Below are 27,439 nucleotides of genomic sequence, written 5' to 3' on the forward strand. Positions count from 1 at the left end.
ATTTTAGCCAGAAGAGCTTTATGGCTTAAATTTTGGAATGTAGATATGACTTCTAAGTCAACTTTACTTTCTCTCTCCTTCCAAGGTAATAAGTTGTTTGGTTCTCAGTTGGATTCGATAATTTCAACTGTTACTGGAGGGAAGGGTGCCTTTTGCCCCAGGGCAAAAAATCCCAAAGTAATTTTAGGGCTGCTAATCGTTTTCGTTCCTTTCGTCAAAATAGAGAGCAAAAGCCCGACCCTTCTGCTAAAGGAACGGTTTCCGGTTGGAAACCTAATCCAGTCTGGAATAAATCCAAGCCTTTCAGAAAGTCAAAACCTGCTCCTAAATCCGCATGAAGGTGCGGCCCTCATTCCAGCGCAGCTGGTAGCGGGCAGGTTACGATTTTTCAAAGATGTTTGGAGCAATTCGATTCACAATCTTTGGATTCAGAACATTGTTTCTCTAGGGTACAGAATAGGTTTCAAGGTAAGACCACCTGTGAGAAGATTTTTTCTCTCACGCATTCCGGTAAACCCAGTGAAGGCTCAGGCGTTTCTGAAATGTGTTTCAGACCTAGAGTTAGCTGGGGTAATTATGCCAGTTCCAGTTCTGGAACAGGGTCTGGGGTTTTATTCAAATCTATTCATTGTGCCAAAGAAAGAGAATTCTTTCAGACCAGTTCTGGATTTAAAAATATTGAATCGATATGTAAGCATACCAACATTCAAAATGGTGACTACCAGAACTATTCTGCCTTTTGTTCAGCAAGGGCATTATATGTCAACAATAGACTTACAGGATGCATACCTGCATATTCCTATTCACTCAGATCACCACTAGTTTCTGAGATTCTCTTTTCTAGACAAGCATTACCAGTTTATTGCCCTTCCATTCAGTCTAGCAACTGCGCCAATGATCTTTTCGAAGGTTCTAGGTGCCCTTCTCTCTGTAATCAGAGAACAGGGTATTGCGGTATTTCCTTATTTGGACGATATCTTGGTACTCGCTCAGTCTTTACATTCTGCAGAATCTCACACGAATTAACTTGTGTTGTTTCTTCAAAGACATTGTTGGAGGATCAATTTACCAAAAAGTTATTTGATTCCTCAGACAAGAGTAACCTTTTTAGGTTTCCAAATAGATTCAGTGTCCATGACTCTGTCTCTGACAGAAAAGAGACGTCTGAAATTGGTTTCAGCCTGTCGAAACCTTCAGTCTCAATTGTTCCCTTCAGTAGCATTATGCATGGAGATTTTAGGTCTCATGACTGCTGCTTCAGACGCGATCCCTTTTGCTCGTTTTCATACGAGACCACTTCAGCATTGTATGCTGAACCAGTGGTGCAGGGATTATAGAAGGATATCACAAAAAATATCCTTAAATCCCAATGTTCGATCATCTCTAACTTGGTGGATGGATCACCATCGTTTAATACAAGGGGCCTCTTTTGTTCGTCCAACCTGGACTGTGATCTCAACAGATGCGAGTCTTTCAGGTTGGGGAGCTGTATGGGGATCTCTGACAGCGCAGGAGGTTTGGGAATCTCAGGAGGTGAGATTACCAATAAACATTTTGGAACTCCGTGCGATTTTCAGAGCTCTTCAGTTTTGGCCTCTTCTAAAGAGAGAATCGTTTATTTGTTTTCAAACAGACAATGTCACGACCGTGGCATATGTCAATCATCAAGGTGGGACTCACAGTCCTCAAGCTATGAGAGAAGTATCTCGGTTACTGGTATGGGCAGAATCTAGCTCCTGTCTAATTTCTGCGGTTCACATCCCAGGTGTAGACAATTGGGAAGCGGATTATTTCAGTCGCCAGACGTTACATCCGGGCGAATGGTCTCTTCATCCAGAGGTTTTTCTACAGATTGTGCAAATCTGGGGTCTCCCAGAAATAGATCTGATGGCCTCTCATCTGAACAAGAAACTTCCCAGGTATCTATCCAGATCTCTGGATCCTCAGGTGGAAGCAGTGGATGCGTTATCAATTCCTTGGAATTATCATCCTGCTTATATCTTTCCGCCTCTAGTTCTTCTTCCGAAAGTAATCTCCAAAATTCTAATGGAGCGCTCATGTGTACTGCTGGTGGCTCCAGCATGGCCACACAGGTTTTGGTTTGCGGATCTCATTCGGATGGCCAGTTGCCAACCTTGGACACTTCCGTTAAGACCAGACCTTCTATCTCAAGGTCCTTTTTTTCCATCAGGATCTCAAATCATTAAATTTGAAGGTATGGAAATTGAACGCTTAATTCTTAGTCATAGAGGTTTCTCTGACTCAGTAATTAATACTATGTTACAGGCTCGAAAATCTGTCTCTAGAAAGATTTATTATCGGGTTTGGAAGACTTACATCTCTTGGTGTTCTTCTCATAAAGTCTCATGGCATTCTTTCAGAATTCCTAGAATTTTACAATTTCTTCAGGATGGTTTGGATAAAGTTTTGTCTGCAAATTCCTTGAAAGGACAAATATCTGCTCTTTCTGTTCTTTTTCACAGAAAGATTGCTCATCTTCCTGATATTCGTTGTTTTGTACAGGCTTTGGTACGTATCAAACCTGTCATTAAGCCAATCTCTCCTCCTTGGAGTCTTAATTTGGTTTTGTCAGCTTTACAGGCTCCTTCGTTTGAGCCTATGCATTCTCTGGACATTAAATTACTTTCCTGGAAAGTATTGTTCCTTTTAGCTATCTCTTCTGCCAGAAGAGTCTCTGAGTTATCTGATCTTTCTTGTGAATCTCCTTTTCTGATTTTTCATCAGGATAAGGCGGTGTTGCGGACTTCATTTCAATTTTTGCCTAAGGTTGTGAATTCTAACAACATTAGTAGAAAAATTGTTGTCCCTTCATTATGTCCTAATCCTAAGAATTCTAAGGAAAGGTCATTACATTCGTTGGATGTAGTTAGAGCTTTAAAATATTATGTTGAAGCTACTAAAGATTTTAGAAAGACTTCTAGTCTATTTGTTATCTTTTCTGGTTCCAGGAAAGGTCAGAAGGCTTCTGCCATTTCTTTGGCGTCTTGGCTAAAGTCTTTGATTCATCATGCTTATGTGGAGTCGGTTAAGTCCCCGCCTCAAAGGATTACAGTTCATTCTACTAGGTCAGTCTCTACTTCCTGGGCTTTTAGGAATGAAGCTTCTGTTGATCAGATTTGCAAAGAAGCAACTTGGTCTTCTTTGCATACTTTTACTAAATTCTACTATTTTGATGTGTTTTCTTCTTCTGAAGCAGTCTTTGGTAGAAAAGTACTTCAGGCAGCTGTTTCTGTTTGATTCGTCTGCTTATAATTTCAGTTTTTTTCATTATAAGATGAAAACTTTTTTATTTGGGTTGTGGATTCTTTTTTTCAGCGGAATTGGCTGTCTTTATTTTATCCCTCCCTCTCTAGTGACTCTTGCGTGGAAGTTCCACATCTTGGGTATCTGCTATCCCATACGTCACTAGCTCATGGACTCTTGCTAATGGATTGCTAATTACATGAAAGAAAACATAATTTATGTAAGAGCTTACCTGATAAATTCCTTTCTTTCATATTAGCAAGAGTCCATGAGACCCACCCTTTTTTTGTGGTGGTTATTATTTTTTTGTATAAAGCACAATTATTCCAATTCCTTAAATTGTTTTGATGCTTTCGCTCCTTTTTTATCACCCCACTTCTTGGCTATTCGTTAAACTGAATTGTTGGTGTGGTGAGGGGTGTATTTATAGGCATTTTAAGGTTTGGGAAACTTTGCCCCTCCTGGTAGGAATGTATATCCCATACGTCACTAGCTCATGGACTCTTGCTAATATGAAAGAAAGGAATTTATCAGGTAAGTTCTTACATAAATTATGTTTTTTGCTAAATGATTGACATAACTTTAGACACACCTGCTAAACCGTAGTTTAATTATTAGAACTGATGCGAGGGCGGGAGGGGCATTTTGGACAACATCTTAGAGAAAAGTTTGATACAGCATCTGCCTGCATGCTATTAAATCTTTATCCAGAACCCAAAGATAAGTTATGCTGTTATAGTTTAATCACTGCCCTGTTTTATAAGCTGATTACTGATTTATGTTATTGCAGTAAGTTCATAATAAACACTTTTATTATTATACTACATTTTCGTGTGTCTGTTTCCCTTTTTGATTACTATTGTGAAACCTAGTTTGTGCTGCCCCATCACAGGACAAAACAGTATGTTTGTGAGTCTGTGTGTGTGTGTGTGTATGTATGTATATGTGTGTATCTATATATATGTGTGTGTGTATGTATATAAATATATAGATATATATATATATATATGTTACAGGTATAGTCAGATGCTAGGATTACCCAAGCGACTGTGGGTAAAGCCCGATGTACTGTAATTCCCCCATCTACACTATATATTTTTTTATTTTCATCGATCCTCTGGCATCCACCCCAAGTGAACCCGGGTAATGCTAGGATTACCCCAAATCTGACTTTACCAGCAGCATGTATGTATATATGTGTATATATGTATGTCACGTAAGTAAATTTGTGTTTTGCTAAATCCAGAGAGTGCAATTTTTTCCTGCTCTATGTTATTCCACTGTTTGCACCCAGGTTGTGAATTGTAACGTTTGGTGAAACTGCTTTTCTTTGGAGACTATATATATATATATATATATATATATATATATATATATATATATATATATATATATATATATATATATATATATTTATATATATACATACATATATTACATTAAACACTGTTTACTAAGTAAAGACCAGAGAGTGCAAGCCTTTTGTTGGTATGGATTATTGCTTTGCCTGCACCCTGGCAGTTGATTGACTAAGCACTTCCAAGCTGAATCTAAATATTTTATGTATATATGTTTGTGTGTGTATATACAGTATATGTGTGTGTGTGTGTATGTATGTATATATATATATATATATATATATATATGTGTGTGTGTGTATATATATATATATATATATATATATATATATATATATAATAAAACAATGTTACTTCCCTTATTTTTTAATTTTTGGATTTTTAACTCAAACCATTGACCTCTGATTGCTAGCAGCTTGCATGGGCTGTATATACATTTTCAGCATATGCATATATATTCATTTAACAAATTTGCTTAGAAGTTTAGTTCTTTGTAGCAATAATTATTACAGTTTGATCTCACTTAGCAATGTTCCGCTCTATGGCTTCCTGAATGTAGTAGTTTTTACATAAAGTTTAGAATATGTGCTGACATTTTAGATTTTCTCATTGTTGCTTGACTGAAGTGTTGTTTGCTTTTGCAAACAATATAAGGGAAGACTGTAAATTCTTGCATTGGGATGTTTGCAGGTTTAGAGTAGTTTGGTCGGTCTCTTTTTCTCTGTTTTTGGAGGGGCGGACTCAGTCTATAAATTACAACAATCCCTGTGTCGTGTTTCAGGGGTAAAATGGGGCATGGGAAATTGTTCTTGCTCAAAGAGTGTGATTAGGGTTTATAGTCCAATCATTTCTCATTTAAGTATAGACTTTTAAATCAAAGGATTTTTTTTTTTTACTTTGAAATTTTATTCCTAACAGAGCATCACTTTACTTCTTCTGTTGTAGAGAGTTAATGACCACTGTTTTTTCAATTGTCCTATTTTTTTTTTTACAGCACACCTCCAGATAATCTTTCAATTGAAGAGTTTCAAAGAAACGAGAGTATTGATGTTGAGGTGAGCAGAGCAAGAAAAGAGAGAGCTCTCTTTGTATTGCCATCTGTGTGAGTTAAAAAAAGAACTATACAAGCGGGAATATTTTCTTGCTGCCAATACTATGGGATGTTGCTTTCAAAACTTTTCTATCATATGAAATAGTGTCAATTGTACATGTTAAAATGTTTTGCTGTTTAAATATAAATTGAAACTGACATAGTATACAAATGACATACACCTATGTAAATTTAATAAGTAGGTTTATTCAGCACAGGAACATCCATTTTTCGGAACGAAAACTAGAACTGGAACAAAGGAACATTTTGAGCAAAGTGTCCCTTTAAGCAAATCAATGTAATGCAATATAGATATTATGTTTTCCACATGTTAAAGTAATTCTGTATCTTTGAAGACAAGAATACAGAAAGTGTGGGTGATAGTTTTAATCCTGAATGACGCTGTTTCATTTCTTTTGACATATTTGCGATTGTCATGCATATTTGTGCCTTTTAGATAATTAAAGCAAATATAATAGTTTTTATATTTATTCAGTCTTTTTCATGTACAAATAGCACATTAAGATGCAATAAATAATAATGGGTTGTATCTAGTGACAAGGTAAGAAACTTCCTTAAAGTGATGGTAAATCCTATGATGTAAAAAACGATAGGATTTACCATTGTTAGAAAGTAAAGTGACCTTAATTCATCAGTTTAAAAAAAAAAAGTACTTACAAGTACCATTATTTTGCCTCTGACAAAGTGCTATTCTAAGCGCCTCCCACAGCACGGCTCTACAATCCCCCCCCCCACCCCCATGATGTGACGTTTCCACCTCTTAGCCAATAGCTGTGCTAGCCATAGGGTACTGTGCAGCGGCAAAATAAAGGTACCCTGTACATTCTTTTTTTTTTTAAACCGATGAATGGTCACTTTAATTTTTAACACTGGTAAATACTAACAATTTTGAAACGCTAGGCTTTACCATCACTTTAATATAAAGCCTCCAGTGTTCCCTTCACTATAAAGGTCACATGCCCTTGGATGTATAGCCAAGAGGAAAGTGTGAAAAGAAACAAAACTGTGGCATAGACGTATTCTGGTTTTGATTATGCATTTCAAAAGAGTGACATATCATAGGAGTGACAATGTAAAATTCTCTCTGTCTTAAAAGGGCATGGAGTAAGGGAGCCATGTAGTCTTAAAGGGGCTGGTGGTTAAGGGGTCTAGTAGTCTTACAGGTGCATTGCGTAGTCTTAAAGGGTCTGAGAGTCAGGGAGTCTTCAAGGGGTAGAGAGTTATTGGGTCAGAAAGTTTTAAAGGGGAAAAGGATACATTAGGCTTAAGCAGATAAGGGGTAGGCTGGTTGAAAGCCTCATAGGGGTAGGGTGTAGATAGTCTTAAAGGGACTGGGTTAGAGGGGGGAAGGGTGTTAAGTTTTCTTAATGGGCAGGGTAGATAGACTTAAAGAGGCAGGGGTTAAAGCGTTCAGATAGCCTTAAAGGCAGGTAGTATGGGCAGCAAGTCCTAAATAGGAAAGGGGCAAGGTAGTATTAAATGGGCATGGGGTAGACTGGTAGATGAGGCTAAAGGGGATAGTTAGAAGATGCTCTTAAAGGTGCAATGTTTAGAGGGGTAAGGGGGTCAGGTAATTTAAAGGAATAAGGAGTAGATTGTCTTAAAGAGGGCAGAGGATAAATGGAGCCTTAATAGGACAGGGGGTAGATATTTTAAATGGGTAGGCATGAAAGGCATTTTTTTCTTTCATGTATCAGCGTACAATTTTAAACAACTTTCTTTTCCAATTTACTTCTATTGCCAACTGTGCTTCATTCTTTTGATATCCTTTGTTGAAGGAGCTTCAATACACTACTTGGAGCTAGCTGAACACATCAGGTAAGCCAGTGGCAAAAGACATATATGTGCAGCCACCATTTAGCAGCTATCCCCCAGTAGTGCATTACTACTCATAAGCCTACCTAAGTATTCTTTTCAACATATATAGGATACCAAGAGAATGAAACAAATTAGATTTTTTTTAACCAGTAATTTTATAATCACACAAGGACTTGACATCACAAAATAAAAAAAAAGATGAAAACATTAATTATTGTTTTTAAAGGAGAGGAAAATGAATGCATACTGTAACACAGCAAACCGCAATCTTGCTAATTAACTTTCAAATTATGCTATGTCAAGTAGATTCGATACGAGTTACCCAGTTTAACTTTGTTTTTCTTGTGTAATTTTACACATCTATCACACTATATATTCTTATTGCCTCTTTCAGGTGGTACAGCTGATCAGCACAGAGATCCTGCCTTATGCCAATTTTATCCCAAAGGAATTTGTTGGTAAAATTATGACTATGCTCAATAAAGGCTCAATACATTCACAGTCTTCATCATTTACAGGTAGGGATTTTATTAAGTAAATGAAGGGTGTGTTGGAGCTATATAGCACTATGTTAACAGTTGCCTCTTCTTAAATGTGTGTGATATCTGACTCAGTTCTGCTAATGTTTAATTGGCCTTGTTCTCTCTTTTCTCATGCTTACAATTAGTTTATCATTTAGGAACAATTAAAAATCTTTTAAATCGCATCAAATATCTTTATTCAATAATTTGATGCTTGTTTATTGATGTATTTACAAAACAGTTGGAATGTATCGCTTGTAATTCTTGTAATAGTGTTCAGTTATGTAATTAGTTTTTTTATATAAATGTATAGTTTTTGCAAACAAAATAATTATGAATATCCAAGAACAGGGACTTAAAGGGACCCTGAACCCATTTTTTTCTTCTTTTGTGATTCAGATAGAGCAAGCAATTTTAAGCAACTTTCTAATTTACTCCTATTATCAATTTTTCTTCGTTCTCTTGCTATCTTTATTTAAAAAAGAAGGCATCTAAGCTTTTTTTTTGGTTTAGAACTCTGGACAGCACTTTTTTATTGGTGGATGAATTTATCCACCAATCAGCAAGTATAACCCAGGTTGTTCACCAAAAATGGGCCGGCATCTAAACTTACATTCTTGCATTTCAAATAAAGATACCAAGAGAATGAAGAAAATTTGATAATGGGAGTAAAATAGAAAGTTACTTAAAATTTCATGCTCTATCTGAATCACAAAAGAAAACATTGGGGTTCAGTGTCCCTTTAAAGGTTTGGCTCCCTGCTAATGTAGGTTCATAGCATTAAAGCCCCATATGAATGGTTGTTCACAGGTTTGTCTCACACTAATGCACCACTGTGCAGCTTTCCTTGCCACCTAGGAAGTGAACAGTCTCTTTTTGTCTGAATCACCTTCGGACACAATCCATAAGAACACAGAAATTCCTAAACAGGTGTCTGTAAAGAATATCAGTGCAAGGACTGGATGTTCTGTTTAGAAAATGAATGCATCACTCCAATGTGGTCTTGAAATTAAAAAAATCAATAAATTATAGAGGTAGCTGATTGGATAAGTACATTTGATCAGTTACTGATTTTAAATTAACAAAGTGACAGTTTTAAATGCTTTCACATATTCATCTTGTATGTAGCTATTGTAAGATATATATTGAGATATATACATAAACATGTATAAAACCCTTTATCCAAACTGCTTGGGACTAGAAAACGTTTGAAATGTGGAAGATTTGCATCTGTAAAATGGGACAGTTTGGGTAGGGGATGGGACCCAGTGTAAACAACAATATGTTATGTAATTTAGGCAAAATTTACATGTGATAATACAGCTTATTCATGTAACCTAACAGTGATTTATATCATGTTTAATACTTTTATATGCATAGCACCCTCAGAAACATAGTACAGTACTGTAATTAGAAAGGTAATAGTTTTTTGTTTTTTTTAAATACATATATATTTGCATTTTAGAACACACATCACAAATCAAACAAAAAAAAGTGTTTTGTGTCCCTTTAAGAAGCAGCAGTCATCAGACTGCTGCTTCTTAACCTATACACCAACTCTTAGCTGGAGGTTTTTAATCCCTTTAGACTTGTCCGGCCGGGGTGATTGACAGCCCTGCTGACACTTAATTGGCTGTGCGTGAGCAGGGGGCAGCGTTGCTCAAGCAATGATTAATTGCTACCCATAGGTTTGTATGTCTGCCATGCATTCCCCATAATGTGTATTGAAAAAATAAATGAATACCCCTTTTAGTTTGTCTGTGATGGATTGTCTGTGGCTTTTACTCTAGATAGTCCTAAGGAGCAAAACATAATATTACTTTTTTATATAGTGCTTAAAGGGCAAAGCTATGTGTTTAACCTCCGCAGCAGTGCTCTCTGGGTCCCAAGCTGAAACCGAGGCTGATATATTCAATAGCACTAGTTGCTCAACTGATTTAATCAGCTTTAGTTTCGGCTCGGGACCCACAGTGCTCTGGTCCCAAGTGGTGCTTTAACTATGTGTTTAGCCCATTTGCTGGAGTTAAACTCATAGTTGTGCTGCAGCACTAGGGATACAAGTTTAAGTTTTTTTCTCTTCCTGAGGCCATTTCTGAAAGCATTTCCAAAGAATGGGCCTATCTAGGAATTTCTTTGTCTCTATCTTATAACTTTAACAAAACATTAAGTCCTTCCATAAAATGTATTCCATCAAGCAAGTTTTCTGTTTAAACCAGCAATTGTTTGTGTAGCTGCAGTTTCTTCTCTTTGGTGTGATACTCTATCAAACTAAATTTCCGATGATTCTTTACATGAAGATCTCCATGATCGTTTGAATCTACTGAAATCAGCATTCATTTGATTTATATCACAAACTGTCAAGAATACGGTTTTAGCAGTCATGACCAAGAGAGCTCTGTGGCTGAAATCTTAGTTAGCAGACGGTTTCTTTCTGTCTTCCTTTCCAGGATTTTTTTTATTTAGCCCTGGTATGGATGCCATTATTTCTACAGTCACTGGAGGAAAATGCACCTTTATATTATTAGAACAAAAGGTATATAGGAAAGAATAGACCTAATTAGCCGTATTTGTTCATTTTGTTAGTTTAGGAACCAAAAGTCATCTCTTTCTCATGACAGCTTGAATCTACCAGATCTTTCTGAAAGTTCAAAGCCATGGTCCTTCTTCTAAATTAGCAAGAAGGCACTACCCTAGATAGGATAGGATGTGTTAGGGTCAGATTAAAGGGATATGAAACTCACACAAATTACTTCTTTATTCAAGTAGAGCATTTAAAACAACTTTTTAATTTACTTTTATTATTTAATTTGCTTTGATCTCTTTATATCCTTTCTGGAAAGAATACTGCCTCTTGTCGTTGGTTAACCCAATATTTTCAGATAGCTTCCTGTAGTGCAATGCTTCTTCTTCAATAAATAATACCAAAAAGGAATTAAGCAAATATGTTAATTGAAGTAAAAAATTCAATCTGTTCTCGATTTAGAACTTATGGCTTCCTTTTCTAATTCTGGAACAAGGTCATGTATTTTATTCCAACCTTTTTATTGTTCCTAAAAACAAAGAGAGAATATTCAGGCCTATTCTGGCTCTCAAACTTAAAGTAAAAGTAAATCCTAGCGTTTTACAAACGCTAGGATTCACTTTTGAAACAAATAAAGGAGCTCCTTTATTTGTTTTAACCGATCGCCGTTTTTAGCTGCTACAGCAGCGCACAGCTAAAAAATTTTTTTGCTAAGAGGTTATGTTTTCAACTCTTAGCCAATAGCTGTGCGGTAAATCTGGCTTGGCGCCCATGGGAGCCGGATTTACCGCACTGCTATTGGCTAAGAGGTGAAAACGTCACCTCTTAGCAAAAAAATTTTTAGCCGTGTGCTGCTGTAGCAGCTACGAACGGTGATCAGTTAAAACAAATAAAGAATCTTATACTTCATGAATGAAAGTCCCCTTTATTTGTTTCAAAAGTCAATCCTAGCATTTGTAAAACGCTAGGATTTGCTTTCACTTTAAACAAGTTTCTCAGGGTCCTTTCAAAACAGAAACCATTTAGACCATTTTACCTTAATTTTCCTATCCACAAGGACTGCTTCCAGTTTCTCAGTTTTTTGTCTTTCTGGACAAGTATTTCCAGTTGGTTACTCTTCCTTTTGGTCTTGCTACAACTCTCATAATGTTTCCAAAGTGATATGAGCTCAAGGTATTTCAGAAGCTTCCTACCTGAATGATATTTTGATTCAAGCTTCATTTTTACTTTTAGCAGTATATATTCCCACGCGTGGTTGGTAAATTAATATTCTAAAAAGCTCTCTGTAACCACAATCCAGAGTTATCTTTAAGGAGTGATCTTATACTTATGAACAACTCTAATCCACTTTGCAGAAGGCTACAATCAGGAGATTGTAGTATCCTTTTCCATATTTTCAATGTGGTTAGAGCCTTAAAATGTCAGCTGTTATCTTAGCTGGTTAAAGCATTTGATTTACGAAGCTTACTTGGAGACAGGAAGGTCTCCCCAAAAACACATTACAGGCCATTCTACTAATTCAGTTTCCACTTCTTAGGCATTTAAAATGAGGCTTCTGTTAAAAAGATTTGCAAAGCAACAACCTTGTCTACTTTACATGCACTCACTAAATTTTACAGTTTACATTTTTTTACTTTTCTTAGTCTGCTTTTGGTAGAAAAGTCCTACAGGTCGCAGTGTATGGTAGATGCCTGCCTTCATTTATGTCCCACCCATTTACTCGTGGACTCCAATGCTTGCGTATTAGATTCTAGGAGTAATGGCTTGTGGACTCAAATGTATGCTGACCTTTCCACATTTATTCTTTCAATTTGTGGCAGTTCTAGTTTTCACCTCATGTACCCTGCTTTTCATTTCCTACCTTTCTGTTTTTTCTCCTTTCTCTGCTATACGTTAAATTGAGATACCAGAGAGGGGGGAGGGATTAAAAACTTATGGAATTAGAAGGGTATCTTTGTCTCCTCCTAGTGGTCAGTAGTTGCACTCAAGGTATAATATCTCATGGACTCAAACTACCATGAAAAAATAATAATTTATTTCTTTTTATTCACATTTTCATCTAAAAAAAAAGTGCATTTCAAAAGATTGTATAATGTATGTTTTTAGTTTGTTTACAATATTTCTCACACTCTTCTCACTTTAGTTCACATGCAAACAGATGGTACTGTTTAATACTTCTCTATTATCTGTAAAATGCACACAGCCGTAGTGAAATCTATGTAGTTCTTAGTCATGGAGTAATAAACTAACAATATCAGATTTATTAAGTTCATTAAATTATTTTAGCAATTTTGTTTAATCGTAAAATGCTGAACCTATGTCAGTTAGTAATGTGAAACCAATAGTGCTGAGATATAAAATGTTCCCTCCTCTTTTTTTTTGTATTCTGGAAAATGAGAAAAGTCCCCAAGAGTCCAAATGTTTCACAGACTTGCACTTCCAGTTAAGGGTGTGACAAAGTGACTTCTTGTTTGTGTGTATTCATTTATCTGCAGTGCTGCGATGGGAATAGGATGAGTTTGGCTACAAATAAATAAAATGGATCCTGAACTGTGCATGTTATTTGAAATCTAATTTAAACCCAGTAATTAGATGTTGTGTTCTGTAACTACATTGGATGTCTTTACAGCTTAAGCTGGTTTTGCTGAACTAATTAGCACATTTTAAAGAGTTGTTTTTTTGAAAAAAAAAAGCCTTATTGGTGTGTTATGTATTTACTTACTCATTCTGTTTATTGTCTGGAATTCCTGCTTTATCTTATTGTGAAGGACATTTCCAATGCATGTCTGTTATTTACAATATTAAGTATTATTTTAAGACGATGGTAAGCAAGGGACACATGCATACTTTGTAGGCTTAGTTTGAGGTCACAGGTTCTTTGAGAGGAAAGGTTATTAATTTTAGCAACTGGAAAAAAAAAAGTTCTGTTTATTGAATTCTACGAAATAGTCTGCACACATTCTAAATTCCCTTTTTAATCCACTGTACTCAACGCAAAGTTTATCTTTTAGCTGTAGGGCCAGTAATGTGTGCCTTTTTTGTTCATATGGAACCTTTGGAGTTCTCTATAATTGTTATGTCAGAAAAATAAAAGTATATAGAGTCTTACAAAGACCTTGTGTGAGGATGTAAACCTTCATCTCCGCTCCAGTCTTAAAAGGAAATTGAATTAGAATCATCTCCCAATGCTAAATGATAAGGATTATGACTGATTTTAGTTTAAGATGCTGTTAACAGTTTGCCATAAAATTAATTCAAAATGAAACCTCTGTGTGTAATATAAGGTTTAAACAATATCATTGTAAATTTATTTAGTTATTGACTTCAGTTATATATAAATACATGAATAAGTATATATGTATTTATTTTTTTTTGCAAGTAAAATTATTTTGACTTGAGTCCTTAGTTATATTTAATCACTCCCCTAGAGTTAACGACTAATGAAAAGTGTTTTCCAACTCCTTTATTATTCACCATTGTGGTTTATATTTTAATAACCCAACAGCTTTAAACATGGAAAGCATATTTATGAAACATGAAGATATTATTTTGAGCATGTCCCATCATTTTGCATATAATGTCTATAAAGCAAATGATGTTTAATAGCTTTTATGTTTCATCCTCCACCCCTGCTGGGAGACTGTTCTATGTATTAATTTCCTCTTAAAAGAAAATAACTTGTGTCATCACTTTAATCACATATTTCTCCAACTAGCTTAACCCTTTGAGTGCTAAGCACTTTCCCACCTGGGTGCTAATATTTTCTAAGGTTTTTTTATTTTATTTTTTCATTTTTGAAAAAACATATTTTTACTTTTTTTTTTTTTTTACAGACCCCCAAGACTTACACTGTTGGAAAGGTTAGGCAATTCTCTTTCCAACAGTGGTTCTTGGGGGTCTGTAGCTGCTTAGATGCCTGAGACACAGGCTTCTAAGCAGCATGCCCCCTCCTCCTATACTTAATATTGTTAAGTATAAATAAAGTTGCGTAACGTCACCGCGCATCACGTGATTCCTGTCACTCTACAGGCAACGATTGCCGGGGTAGGACGGTTAGGAGCCCCCAGATCTCCCTCAAGGTGGGAGAGTGCTCATGACGGCTCTGAGCCTGTGGTTTTTAACAGTTATATATGAATATAAGTTTTGCAGTGATATCTATAACCAAATAAAGTTTTATTTTAAGGAAACAGATAAAAAAAAGCCAAAACAACGGTGGTTATTTAGATACAAGTTGGTTGTAAAGTCAACCTTTACAACTGACTTACACTTCCATGATCGGTACAAGTCAGTTATTTAAACAAAAATAACTGACTTGCTATTAGAAGTACAGACTGTCAGCTGTCCATAAATAACCTTCTTTCTTCTGTTATGTGTGATCAGTCCACGGGTCATCATTACTTCTGGGATATTATCTGCTCCCCTACAGGAAGTGCAAGAGGATTCACCCAGCAGAGTTGCTATATAGCTCCTCCCCTCTACGTCACCCCCAGTCATTCTCTTGCACCCAAAGACTAGATAGGAGGTGTGAGAGGACTATGGTGATTATACTTAGTTTTTATAACTTCAATCAAAAGTTTGTTATTTTACAATAGCACCGGAGCGTGTTATTACTTCTCTGGCAGAGTTTGAAGAAGAATCTACCAGAGTTTTTTATTATGATTTTAACCGGAGTAGTTAAGATCATATTGCTGTTTCTCGGCCATCTGAGGGAGGTAAAAGCTTCAGATCAGGGGACAGCGGGCAGTTGAATCTGCATTGAGGTATGTAGCAGTTTTTATTTTCTGAATGGAATTGATGAGAAAATCCTGCTATACCGATATAATGACATGTATGTATACTCTACACTTCAGTATTCTGGGGATGGTATTTCACCGGAATTACTCTGTAAAAGTACATTAAACCTTTTAATAGGTATTTAATTCATGTTAAACGTTTTTGCTGGAATGTAGAATCGTTTGCATTTCTGAGGTACTGAGTGAATAAATATTTGGGCATTATTTTTCCACTTGGCAGTTTGCTTGTTTTGATTATGACAGTTTCGTTTCTCTCTCACTGCTGTGTGTGAGGGGGAGGGGCCGTTTTTTGGCGCTCTTTGCTACGCATCAAAAAATTTTCAGTCTGTTACACTTATATTTTCTGCATGATCCGGTTCATCTCTGATAGAACTCAGGGGTCTTCAAACTTCTTTGAAGGGAAGTAGATTCTCTCAGCAGAGCTGTGAGATTTAATAGTGACTGTGATTTAAAACGTTGCTCTGTAATTTTTATGTTTAAAATTTAATTAGTGTTATTTTACTAATGGGAACAAACCTTTGCTAAAAAGTTGTGTTGTTTGTTAAGAGTGATGCTATAACTGTTTTTCAGTTCATTATTTCAACTGTCATTTAATCGTTTAGTGCTTTTGAGGCACAGTACGTTTTTATTAAATAAAATTGTAACCGAGTTGCATGTTTATTGCTAGTGTGTTAAACATGTCTGATTCAGAGGAAGATACCTGTGTCATTTGTTCCAATGCCAAGGTGGAGCCCAATAGAAATTTATGTACTAGCTGTATTGATGCTACCTTAAATAAAAGCCAATCTGTACAAATTGAACAAATTTCACCAAACAGCGAGGGGAGAGTTATGCCGACTAACTCGCCTCACGTGTCAGTACCTGCATCTCCCGCCCGGGAGGTGCGTGATATTATGGCGCCTAGTACATCTGGGCAGCCATTACAGATAACATTACAAGATATGGCTACTGTTATGACTGAAGTTTTGGCTAAATTACCAGAACTAAGAGGCAAGCGTGATCACTCTGGGGTGAGAACAGAGTGCGCTGATAATTCTAGGGCCATGTCTGATACTGCGTCACAGCTTGCAGAGCATGAGGACGGAGAGCTTCATTCTGTAGGTGACGGTTCTGATCCAAACAGATTGGATTCAGATATTTCAAATTTTAAGTTTAAATTGGAAAACCTCCGTGTATTACTAGGGGAGGTCTTAGCAGCTCTCAACGATTGTAACGCTGTTGCAATACCAGAGAAAATGTGTAGGTTGGATAAATACTTTGCGGTACCGGCGAGTACTGACGTTTTTCCTATACCTAAGAGATTAACTGAAATTGTTACTAAGGAGTGGGACAGACCCGGTGTGCCGTTCTCACCCCCTCCAATATTTAGAAAGATGTTTCCAATAGACGCCACCACACGGGACTTTTGGCAAACGGTCCCTAAGGTGGAGGGAGCAGTTTCTACTTTAGCTAAGCGTACCACTATCCCGGTGGAGGATAGCTGTGCTTTTTCAGATCCTATGGATAAAAAATTAGAGGGTTACCTTAAGAAAATGTTTGTTCAACAAGGTTTTATATTACAACCCCTTGCATGCATCGCGCCGATCACGGCTGCGGCAGCATTTTGGATTGAGTCTCTAGAAGAGAACCTTAGTTCAGCTACGCTGGACGACATTACGGACAGGCTTAGAGTCCTTAAACTAGCTAATTCATTCATTTCGGAGGCCGTAGTACATTTAACCAAACTTACGGCTAAGAATTCAGGATTCGCCATTCAGGCACGCAGGGCGCTGTGGCTAAAATCCTGGTCGGCTGATGTAACTTCTAAGTCCAAATTACTTAATATACCTTTCAAGGGGCAAACTTTATTTGGGCCCGGTTTGAAAGAAATTATTGCTGACATTACAGGAGGTAAGGGCCACGCTCTACCTCAAGACAAAGCCAAAGCTAAAGCTAGACAGTCTAATTTTCGTCCCTTTCGGAATTTCAAAGCAGGAGCAGCGCCAACCTCCACTGCACCAAAACAGGGAGGAACTGTTGCTCGTTACAGACAAGGCTGGAAGCCTAACCAGTCCTGGAACAAGGGCAAGCAGGCCAGTAAACCTGCTGCTGCCTCAAAGACAGCATGAACCGAGGGCCCCCGATCCGGGACCGGATCTAGTGGGGGGCAGACTCTCTCTCTTCGCCCAGGCTTGGGCAAGAGATGTCCAGGATCCCTGGGCGCTAGAGATCATATCTCAGGGATACCTTCTAGACTTCAAATTCTCTCCCCCAAAAGGGAGATTTCATCTGTCAAGGTTGTCAACAAACCAAATAAAGAAGGACGCGTTTCTACGCTGTGTACAAGATCTATTATTAATGGGAGTGATCCATCCGGTTCCGCGGTCGGAACAAGGACAAGGGTTTTACTCAAACCTGTTTGTGGTTCCCAAAAAAGAGGGAACTTTCAGGCCAATCTTGGATTTAAAGATCCTAAACAAATTCCTAAGAGTTCCATCGTTCAAAATGGAAACTATTCGGACAATCTTACCCATGATCCAAGAGGGTCAGTACATGACCACAGTGGATTTAAAGGATGCTTACCTTCACATACCGATTCACAAAGATCATTACCGGTATCTAAGGTTTGCCTTCTTAAACAGGCATTACCAGTTTGTAGCCCTTCCATTCGGATTGGCTACGGCTCCAAGAATCTTTACAAAGGTTCTGGGTGTCCTTCTGGCGGTACTAAGACCGCGAGGAATTTCGGTAGCTCCGTACCTAGACGACATTCTGATACAAGCTTCAAGCTTTCAAACTGCCAAGTCTCATACAGAGTTAGTTCTGGCATTTCTAAGGTCGCATGGATGGAAAGTAAACGAAAAGAAGAGTTCTCTCTTTCCTCTCACAAGAGTTCCATTCTTGGGGACTCTTATAGATTCTGTAGAAATGAGGATTTATCTGACAGAAGACAGATTAACAAAGCTTCTAAATGCATGCCGTGTCCTTCATTCCATTCAACTCCCGTCAGTAGCTCAATGCATGGAGGTGATCGGCTTAATGGTAGCTGCAATGGACATAGTTCCCTTTGCACGCCTACATCTCAGACCGCTGCAATTGTGCATGCTGAGTCAGTGGAATGGGGATTACTCAGATTTGTCCCCCACTCTGAATCTGGATCAAGAGACCAGAAACTCTCTTCTATGGTGGCTTTCTCGGCCACATCTGTCCAGGGGGATGCCGTTCAGCAGGCCGGACTGGACAATTGTAACAACAGACGCCAGCCTTCTAGGTTGGGGCGCTGTCTGGAATTCTCTGAAGGCTCAGGGACAATGGAGTCAGGAGGAAAGTCTCCTGCCAATAAACATTCTGGAATTGAGAGCAGTTCTCAATGCCCTTCTATCTTGGCCCCAGTTAAAGACTCGGGGGTTCATCAGGTTTCAGTCGGACAACATCACGACTGTAGCTTACATCAACCATCAAGGAGGGACAAGAAGCTCCCTAGCAATGATAGAGGTATCAAAGATATTTCGCTGGGCAGAGTCTCACTCTTGCCACCTGTCAGCAATCCACATCCCGGGAGTGGAGAACTGGGAGGCGGATTTCTTGAGTCGCCAGACTCTTCATCCGGGGGAGTGGGAACTTCATCCGGAGGTCTTTGCCCAAATACTTCAACGTTGGGGCAAACCAGAGATAGATCTCATGGCGTCTCGCCAGAACGCCAAACTTCCTCGCTACGGATCCAGATCCAGGGATCCGGGAGCGGTTCTGATAGATGCTTTGACAGCACCTTGGAACTTCGGGATGGCTTATGTATTTCCACCCTTCCCACTGCTTCCTCGATTGATTGCCAAAATCAAACAGGAGAGAGCATCAGTGATTCTAATAGCGCCTGCATGGCCGCGCAGGACTTGGTATGCAGATCTAGTGGACATGTCATCCTGTCCGCCTTGGTCTCTACCTCTAAGACAGGACCTTCTGATTCAGGGTCCATTCAATCATCAAAGTCTAACTTCTCTGAAGCTGACTGCTTGGAAATTGAACGCTTGATTTTATCAAAACGTGGTTTTTCTGAGTCGGTTATTGATACCCTGATACAGGCTAGGAAGCCTGTTACCAGAAAGATTTACCATAAAATATGGCGTAAATACCTATACTGGTGTGAATCCAAAGATTACTCCTGGAGTTAGGTTAGGATTCCTAGGATATTGTCTTTTCTACAAGAAGGTTTAGAAAAGGGTTTATCGGCTAGCTCATTAAAGGGACAGATCTCAGCTCTGTCCATCCTGTTACACAGGCGTCTGTCAGAAAATTCAGACATCCAGGTTTTTTGTCAGGCTTTAGCTAGGATCAAGCCTGTGTTTAAAACTGTTGCTCCGCCATGGAGTTTAAACTTAGTTCTTAACGTTTTACAGGGTGTTCCGTTTGAACCCCTTCATTCCATTGATATAAAATTGTTATCTTGGAAAGTTCTATTTTTAATGGCTATTTCCTCGGCTCGAAGAGTCTCTGAGTTATCAGCCCTACATTGTGATTCTCCTTATCTGATCTTTCACTCAGACAAGGTAGTTCTGCGTACTAAACCTGGGTTCTTACCTAAGGTAGTCACTAACAGGAATATCAATCAAGAGATTGTTGTTCCATCCTTGTGTCCAAATCCTTCTTCAAAGAAGGAACGTCTTCTACACAATCTGGATGTAGTTCGTGCCCTCAAGTTCTACTTGCAGGCAACTAAAGATTTTCGCCAAACTTCTTCCCTGTTTGTCGTTTATTCTGGACAGAGGAGAGGTCAAAAAGCTTCTGCTACCTCTCTCTCTTTTTGGCTTCGTAGCATAATACGTTTAGCCTATGAGACTGCTGGACAGCAGCCTCCTGAAAGAATTACAGCTCATTCCACTAGAGCTGTGGCTTCCACTTGGGCCTTTAAGAATGAGGCCTCTGTTGAACAGATTTGCAAGGCTGCAACTTGGTCTTCGCTTCATACTTTTTCCAAATTTTACAAATTTGACACTTTTGCTTCTTCGGAGGCTATTTTTGGGAGAAAGGTTCTTCAGGCAGTGGTTCCTTCTGTATAATGAGCCTGCCTATCCCTCCCGTCATCCGTGTACTTTTGCTTTGGTATTGGTATCCCAGAAGTAATGATGACCCGTGGACTGATCACACATAACAGAAGAAAACATAATTTATGCTTACCTGATAAATTCCTTTCTTCTGTTGTGTGATCAGTCCACGGCCCGCCCTGTTTTTTAAGGCAGGTACATATTTTTTAAATTATAATTCAGTCACCACTACACCCTTGGTTTCTCCTTTCTCGTTGGTCTTTGGTCGAATGACTGGAGGTGACGTAGAGGGGAGGAGCTATATAGCAACTCTGCTGGGTGAATCCTCTTGCACTTCCTGTAGGGGAGCAGATAATATCCCAGAAGTAATGATGACCCGTGGACTGATCACACAACAGAAGAAAGGAATTTATCAGGTAAGCATAAATTATGTTTTTCTCCTATATTGGTGTATCCGGTCCACGGCTTCATCCTTACTTGTGGGATATTCTCTTCCCCTACAGGAAGTGGCAAAGAGAGCACACAGCAGAGCTGTCCATATAGCTCCCCTCAGGCTCCGCCCCCCCAGTCATTCTCTTTGCCGCTCTGAACAAGTAGCATCTCCACGGGGGTGGTAAAGAGTATGTGGTGTTAGTTGTAGTTTTTTATTTCTTCTATCAAGAGTTTGTTATTTTAAAATAGTGCCGGTTTGTACTATTTACTCTACAGCAGAAAGTGATGAAGATTTCTGCTAAGAGGAATATGATTTTAGCACCAGTAACTAAAATCCATTGCTGTTCCCACGCAGGACTGTTAACCAGAGAACATCAGTTGGGGGGAACAGTTTGCAGGCTTAACTGCTTCAGGTATGATCAGTCATTTTTCTAACAAGACCATGTAATGCTAGAAGACTGTCAGAAATTCCCTCTGGGATTGGTGAGCCATTTTTTTCTAATAGACTCTGTATAAAATGATGGCTTATATTTAGGGCTCTTTGCTGGTTGACACTATTGTGGGCTTTAAAATCGATTGCTTTTTAGCATGTTTTTCACTATAAATAAGGTGTTTTTTCAGACTTTAAAACACTTTTGGGGTTTAATTTCGGCCTGGCACTTATTTGGACACCTAAATCTAGTCAGAAAGGCCCCTCTACTCTAGAATGAAGAGGGAGGAGGCCTAATTTTTAGGCCTAAATTGTGCAGTTGTTTTTGCCTATTCAATCCATGCAGCTTCATGTGGGGAGTCAAGAGGCATCATAAAAGACTCCAGGGAGGCTTATTTCCTGCTAAAATAATCCCTAATGAAGGTAAAAGGCTACAGTGAAATCTGTGGCTAGTACTGTAGTGTGTTAACTGGTTAATAACTGTTATTAACTCCGGTTTGGGCATTAAGGGGTTAATTGATCTGAAAATTTGTGTGCAATCTTTTCAAAGCATTAAGACTCTGTGGTGAAAATTTCATTAAAATCGGATTTTTATTTCATGGTTTTTTTTATGTTTCAGTAAAAAAGTGTGCATTAAGGGGTTAATTGATCTGAAAATTTGTGTGCAATCTTTTCAAAGCATTAAGACTCTGTGGTGAAAATTTCATTAAAATCGGATGTTTATTTCATGGTTTTTTCATATTTCAGTAAAAAAGTGTGTTTTTTTATTATTTAAAGAGACAGTAACGTTTTTGTCAAAAATAGTTTTTATTGCATTATAGTTCTGTTTAAGTCTGTTAAACATGTCTGAGTATTCAGATAGCCTATGTTCTGTATGTCCAAAGGCCAAGGTGGTTCCCCCATTAAATTTATGTGTGAAGTGTGCCATAGCGTCCAAACAGCTTAAGGACAGTACAATCACACTTAAAAATATAGCCCAAGATGATTCTTTAGCTGAAGGTAGTGAAAATAGCTTGCTTTCCTCTCCTTCTGTGTCAACACCAGCTATGCCCGCGCAGGCGATGCCCAGTACACCATTTGCGATTACTATGCAACAGTTAGCAGCAGTAATGGATAATTCTATCGCAGCATTTTTATCCAAACTGCCAGCTTTCCTAGGAAGCGTGATTGCTCAGTTTTAAATACAGAAAATGAGCAAGTAGACGCAGAGGATAATTTATCTGTAGTGCCCTCACATCAATCTGACTTGGCGGTGAGGGAGGGCTTGTCTGAGGGAGAAATTTCTGACACAGGAAAAGTTTCTCAGCAGGCAGAGCCTGATACCATAGCATTTAAATTTAAGCTAGAACACCTCCGCGCTCTACTTAAGGAGGTCCTGGCTACTCTTGATGATTGTGACCCTTTGGTGGTCCCAGAAAAATTGTGTAAAATGGATAAATTCTTAGAGGTCCCAGTACACACTGATGCGTTTCCGATACCTAAGAGGGTGGCGGATATAGTGAATAAGGAGTGGGAGAAACCAGGTGTACCTTTTGTTCCCCCTCCTATATTTAAGAAAATGTTCCCCATTGTTGACCCTGGAAGGGACGCGTGGCAGACGGTCCCTAAGATAGAGGGGGCAGTTTCAAAGCTAGCTAAGCGCACAACTATACCAATAGAAGACAGTGGCGCTTTCAAAGATCCTATGGATAAAAAATTAGAAGGTTTATTTAAGAAAATTTTTGTTCAACAAGGTTTTCTTCTTCAACCAATTTCCTGCATTATTCCTGTAACCACTGCAGCTGCTTTTTGGTTTGAGGAATTAGAAAACTCGCTCCAGAAGGAGACTTCTTAGGATGAAGTCATGGATAGAATTCACGCCCTGAAGTTGGCTAATTCTTTCATTACAGATGCCGCTTTTCAGTTAGCTAAATTAGCGGCGAAAAATTCTGGTTTTGCAATAGTGGCGCGTAGAGCGCTTTGACTAAAATCGTGGTCGGCGGATGTGTCGTCCAAAACAAAATTGTTTAATATTCCTTTCAAGGTAAGACCCTATTCGGGCCAGAGTTGAAAGAAATTATTTCAGATATCACTGGGGGAAAGGGCCATGCCCTTCCACAGGATAGACCTTTCAAAGTTAAAAATAAGTCTAATTTTCGTTCCTTTCGCAATTTCAGGAACGGACCGGCTTCTACCTCTACAGCCACTAGGCAAGAGGGTAACGCACCCCAGCCCAAACCAGCATGGAAACCATTGCAAGGCTGGAACAAGGGTAAACAGGCCAAAAGACCTGCTGCTGCTACCAAGACAGCATGAAGGGGTAGCCCCCGATCCGGGACCGGATCTAGTAGGGGGCAGATTTTCTCTCTTTGCTCAAGCCTGGGCAAGAGATGTTCCGGACCCCTGGGCACTAGAAATTGTCTCTCAGGGGTATCTTCTAGAATTCAAGGACCTTCCTCCAAGGGGAAGGTTCCACTTGTCTCGCTTATCTTTAGACCAGATAGAGAGACAGGCATTCTTACATTGCGTAGAGTACCTTTTAAAAATGGGAGTGATAAACCCAGTTCCAACAGCAGAACAAGGACTGGGATTTTACTCAAACCTGTTTGTAGTTCCCAAAAAGGAAGGAACTTTCAGGCCAATTCTGGATTTAAAGATCCTAGACCAATTACTCAGAGTTCCATCATTCCAAATGGAAACCATTCGGATTACCAGTTCGTGGCTCTTCCCTTCGGATTGGCCACTGCTCCGAGAATTTTCACAAAGGTGCTAGGGTCCCTTCTAGCGGTGCTAAGGCCAAGGGGCATTGCAGTAGCACCTTAACTAGATGACATTTAATACAGGCGTCGTCTTTTCACAAAGCAAGGGCTCATACGGACATTGTTCTAGCCTTTCTAAGGTCTCACGGGTGGAAGGTGAACATAGAAAAAAGTTCTCTGTCCCCGTTCACAAGGGTTCCCTTCCTGGGAACAATAATAGACTCGGTAGAAATGAAAATCTTTCTGACAGAGGTCAGGAAACTAAAACTTTTGAACACTTGTCGAGTTCTTCAATCCATTCCTCAACCCTCCATAGCTCAGTGCATGGAGGTAACAGGACTAATGATTGCGGCAATGGACGTGGTTCCTTTTGCTCGAATTCATTTAAGACCATTGCAACTGTGCATGCTCAAACAGTGGAATGGGGATTATGCAGATTTTTCTCCCCAGATTCAGATGGACCAGCAAACCAGAGACTCACTCCTCTGGTGGTTGTCTCAGGATCACCTGTCTCAGGGAATGAGTTTCCGAAGACCGAAGTGGATCATTGTCACGACCGACGCCAGCCTCTTAGGCTGGGGCGCGGTCTGGAAGTCCCTGAAGGTTCAGGGTCTATGGTCTCGGGAAGAATTTCTTCTCCCTATAAACATTTTGGAATTGAGAGCGATATTCAATGCGCTCCAGGCATGGCCTCAACTAGCGGAGGCCAAATTCATCAGTTTTCAGTCGGACAAATTGACGACTGTTGCGTACATCAATCATCAGGGGGGAACAAAGAGTTCCCTGGCGATGAGGGAGGTATCCAAGATCATCAAATGGGCAGAGGATCACTCCTGCCATCTATCAGCAATTCACATCCCAGGAGTGGACAACTGGGAAGCGGATTATCTGAGTCTTCAGACTTTCCATCCTGGGGAGTGGGAACTCCACCCGGAGGTTTTTTTGCTCAGCTGACCCAGCTATGGGGCATTACAGATCTGGATCTGATGGCGTCACGTCAGAACTTCAAAGTTACACGTTACGGGTCCAGGTCCAGGGATCCCAAGGCGACATTGGTAGATACCTTAGTAGCGCCTTGGTCGTTCAATCTAGCTTATGTCTTTCCACCGTTTCCCCTTCTCCCCCGGCTAGTAGCCAGGATCAAGCAGGAGAAGGCTTCGGTAATTCTAATAGCTCCTGCGTGGCCACGCAGGACTTGGTATGCAGACCTGGTGAATATGTCATCGGTTCCACCATGGAAGCTGCCTTTGAGGCAGGACCTTCTAATTCAAGGTCGATTCGAACATCCAAACCTAGTTTCTCTGCAACTGACTGCTTGGAGATTGAACTCTTGATTCTAGCTAAACGTGGGGTTTCGGAATCAGTTATAGATACTCTGATCCAGGCTAGAAAGCCTGTCACCAGGAAAATTTACCATAAGATATGGCGGAAATATCTTTGCTGGTGCGAATCCAAGGGTTACTCATGGAGTAAGATTAGGATTCCAAGGATACTATCTTTTCTCCAAGAAGGATTGGAGAAAGGTCTGTCAGCTAGTTCTTTTAAGGGACAGATATCTGCTCTGTCTGTTTGGTTACACAAGCCTCTGGCAGCCATGCCAGATATTCAGGGTTTGTACAGGCTTTAGTCAGAATCAAGCCTGTCTACAGGCCTGTGGCTCCTCCATGGAGTCTAAATTTAGTTATTTCAGTTCTTCAAGGGGTTCCGTTTGAACCTCTACATTCCATAGATATTAAGTTACTATCTTGGAAAGTTTTGTTTTTTTGTAGCTATTTCTTCTGCTAGAAGAGTTTCTGAATTGTCTGCTTTGCAGTGTAATTCACCCTATCTGGTGTTTCATACAGATAAGGTTGTTTTACGTACCAAACCTGGTTTTCTTCCAAAAGTGGTTTCCAATAAGAATATCAACCAGGAAATAGTTGTTCCTTCTCTGTGTCCTAATCCAGTTTCTAACAAGGAACGTCTGTTACACCATCTTGATGGGGTTCGTGCTTTAAAGTTTTATCTAAAAGCAACTAAAGACTTCAGACAAACATCGTCCTTGTTTGTCGTCTATTCTGGCAAGAGGAGAAGTCAAAAGGCGACTGCGACCTCTCTGTCTTTCTGGCTGAAAAGCATCATCCGGTTGGCTTATGAGACTGCTGGAAGGCAGCCTCCTGAACGAATTACAGCTCACTCTACTAGAGCTGTGGCTTCCACATGGGCTTCCAAGAATGAGGCTTCTGTTGAACAGATTTGTAAGGCAGCGACTTGGTCTTCACTGCATACGTTTGCCAAATTTTACAAATTCATTACTTTTGCTTCTTCGGAGGCTATTTTTGGGAGAAAGGTTTTGCAAGCAGTGTTGCCTTCCGTTTAGGTTACCTGACTTGTTCCCTCCCTTCATCCGTGTCCTAAAGCTTTGGTATTGGTTCCCACAAGTAAGGATGAAGCCGTGGACCGGATACACCAATGTAGGAGAAAACAGAATTTATGTTTACCTGATAAATTTCTTTCTCCTACGGTGTATCCACGGCCCGCCCTGGCATTTTGGTCAGGTTTAAATTTATTTTTTGTAAACTACAGTCACCACTGCACCTTATGGTTCTCCTTTTTTTCCTAACCGTCGGTTGAATGACTGGGGGGGCGGAGCCTGAGTGGAGCTATATGGACAGCTCTGCTGTGTGCTCTCTTTGCCACTTCCTGTAGGGGAAGAGAATATCCCACAAGTAAGGATGAAGCCGTGGACCGGATACACCGTAGGAGAAAGAAATTTATCAGGTAAACATAAATTCTGTTTTTAAATCCAGCCAGATTTAAAGATAAACTATTGGATTTCAAGTCACATACACTACACTTGCTGACTTACTTTACTTAAAATTTAAATGTTCTCTCCTGCTTAAACTCTACACCTTCACCAACACCCAGATTCTCTAAGGCTCTTGGCTACTGATGCTACCACACAGCGCTTTTAGGGAAATAATTAAGCAGTGCTGAGCAGAAGCATTTTGGTTTATTACTGAAATGTCAAAGTGAAAATGTTGTGCTTCTCAACAGAGTTGTTTAAATTTGAGTCATATGTTAAGTGTTCTGGAGGTAATATGTCAAGGGTGTGAGTTAGATGCACATTTTTTAGTTACCACTCTAAACCTTTTTTGTGTACTGTGTTTTGAACCTTTTTTAAGATTGATCTCCTGGATATAACGCCACCGAGAAGGGAAAGAAAATTCCTCTCGTTTTCACTTGTGACACATTTAACAAACTATCTTCTTCTTTTTTTTTTTTTTGCAGTCTAATAGGTTAAAGGTTTCTATAGAGAAATCTTTCAGAGGCAATTCCCCCATCAATATCATCACTTCTCCCTGTTTTATTTCTAATTAACTTCTGGCTCTCCTCAAAGGCATTTTATTACTTTATAACCAAAATTGATGGATTGATTAGAGTCCCTCAATACCC

The 27,439-nt window shown here is 39.2% G+C and overlaps 1 protein-coding gene across 1 annotated transcript in view; it reads left to right on the top strand.

Annotated features, from left to right (window-relative positions):
- The window catches only part of MON2 (MON2 homolog, regulator of endosome-to-Golgi trafficking), a 388,187-nt gene that overhangs the window by 346,890 nt on the left and 13,858 nt on the right, over positions 1-27,439 (top strand). The window contains 2 exon segments of the mRNA XM_053719242.1: positions 5,617-5,677; positions 7,946-8,069. Coding sequence (XP_053575217.1) covers positions 5,617-5,677; positions 7,946-8,069 — 185 coding nt within the window.

The sequence above is a fragment of the Bombina bombina genome, chromosome 6 (genome assembly GCF_027579735.1).
Source record: "Bombina bombina isolate aBomBom1 chromosome 6, aBomBom1.pri, whole genome shotgun sequence".
In the NCBI taxonomy this organism is placed as follows: domain Eukaryota; kingdom Metazoa; phylum Chordata; class Amphibia; order Anura; family Bombinatoridae; genus Bombina; species Bombina bombina.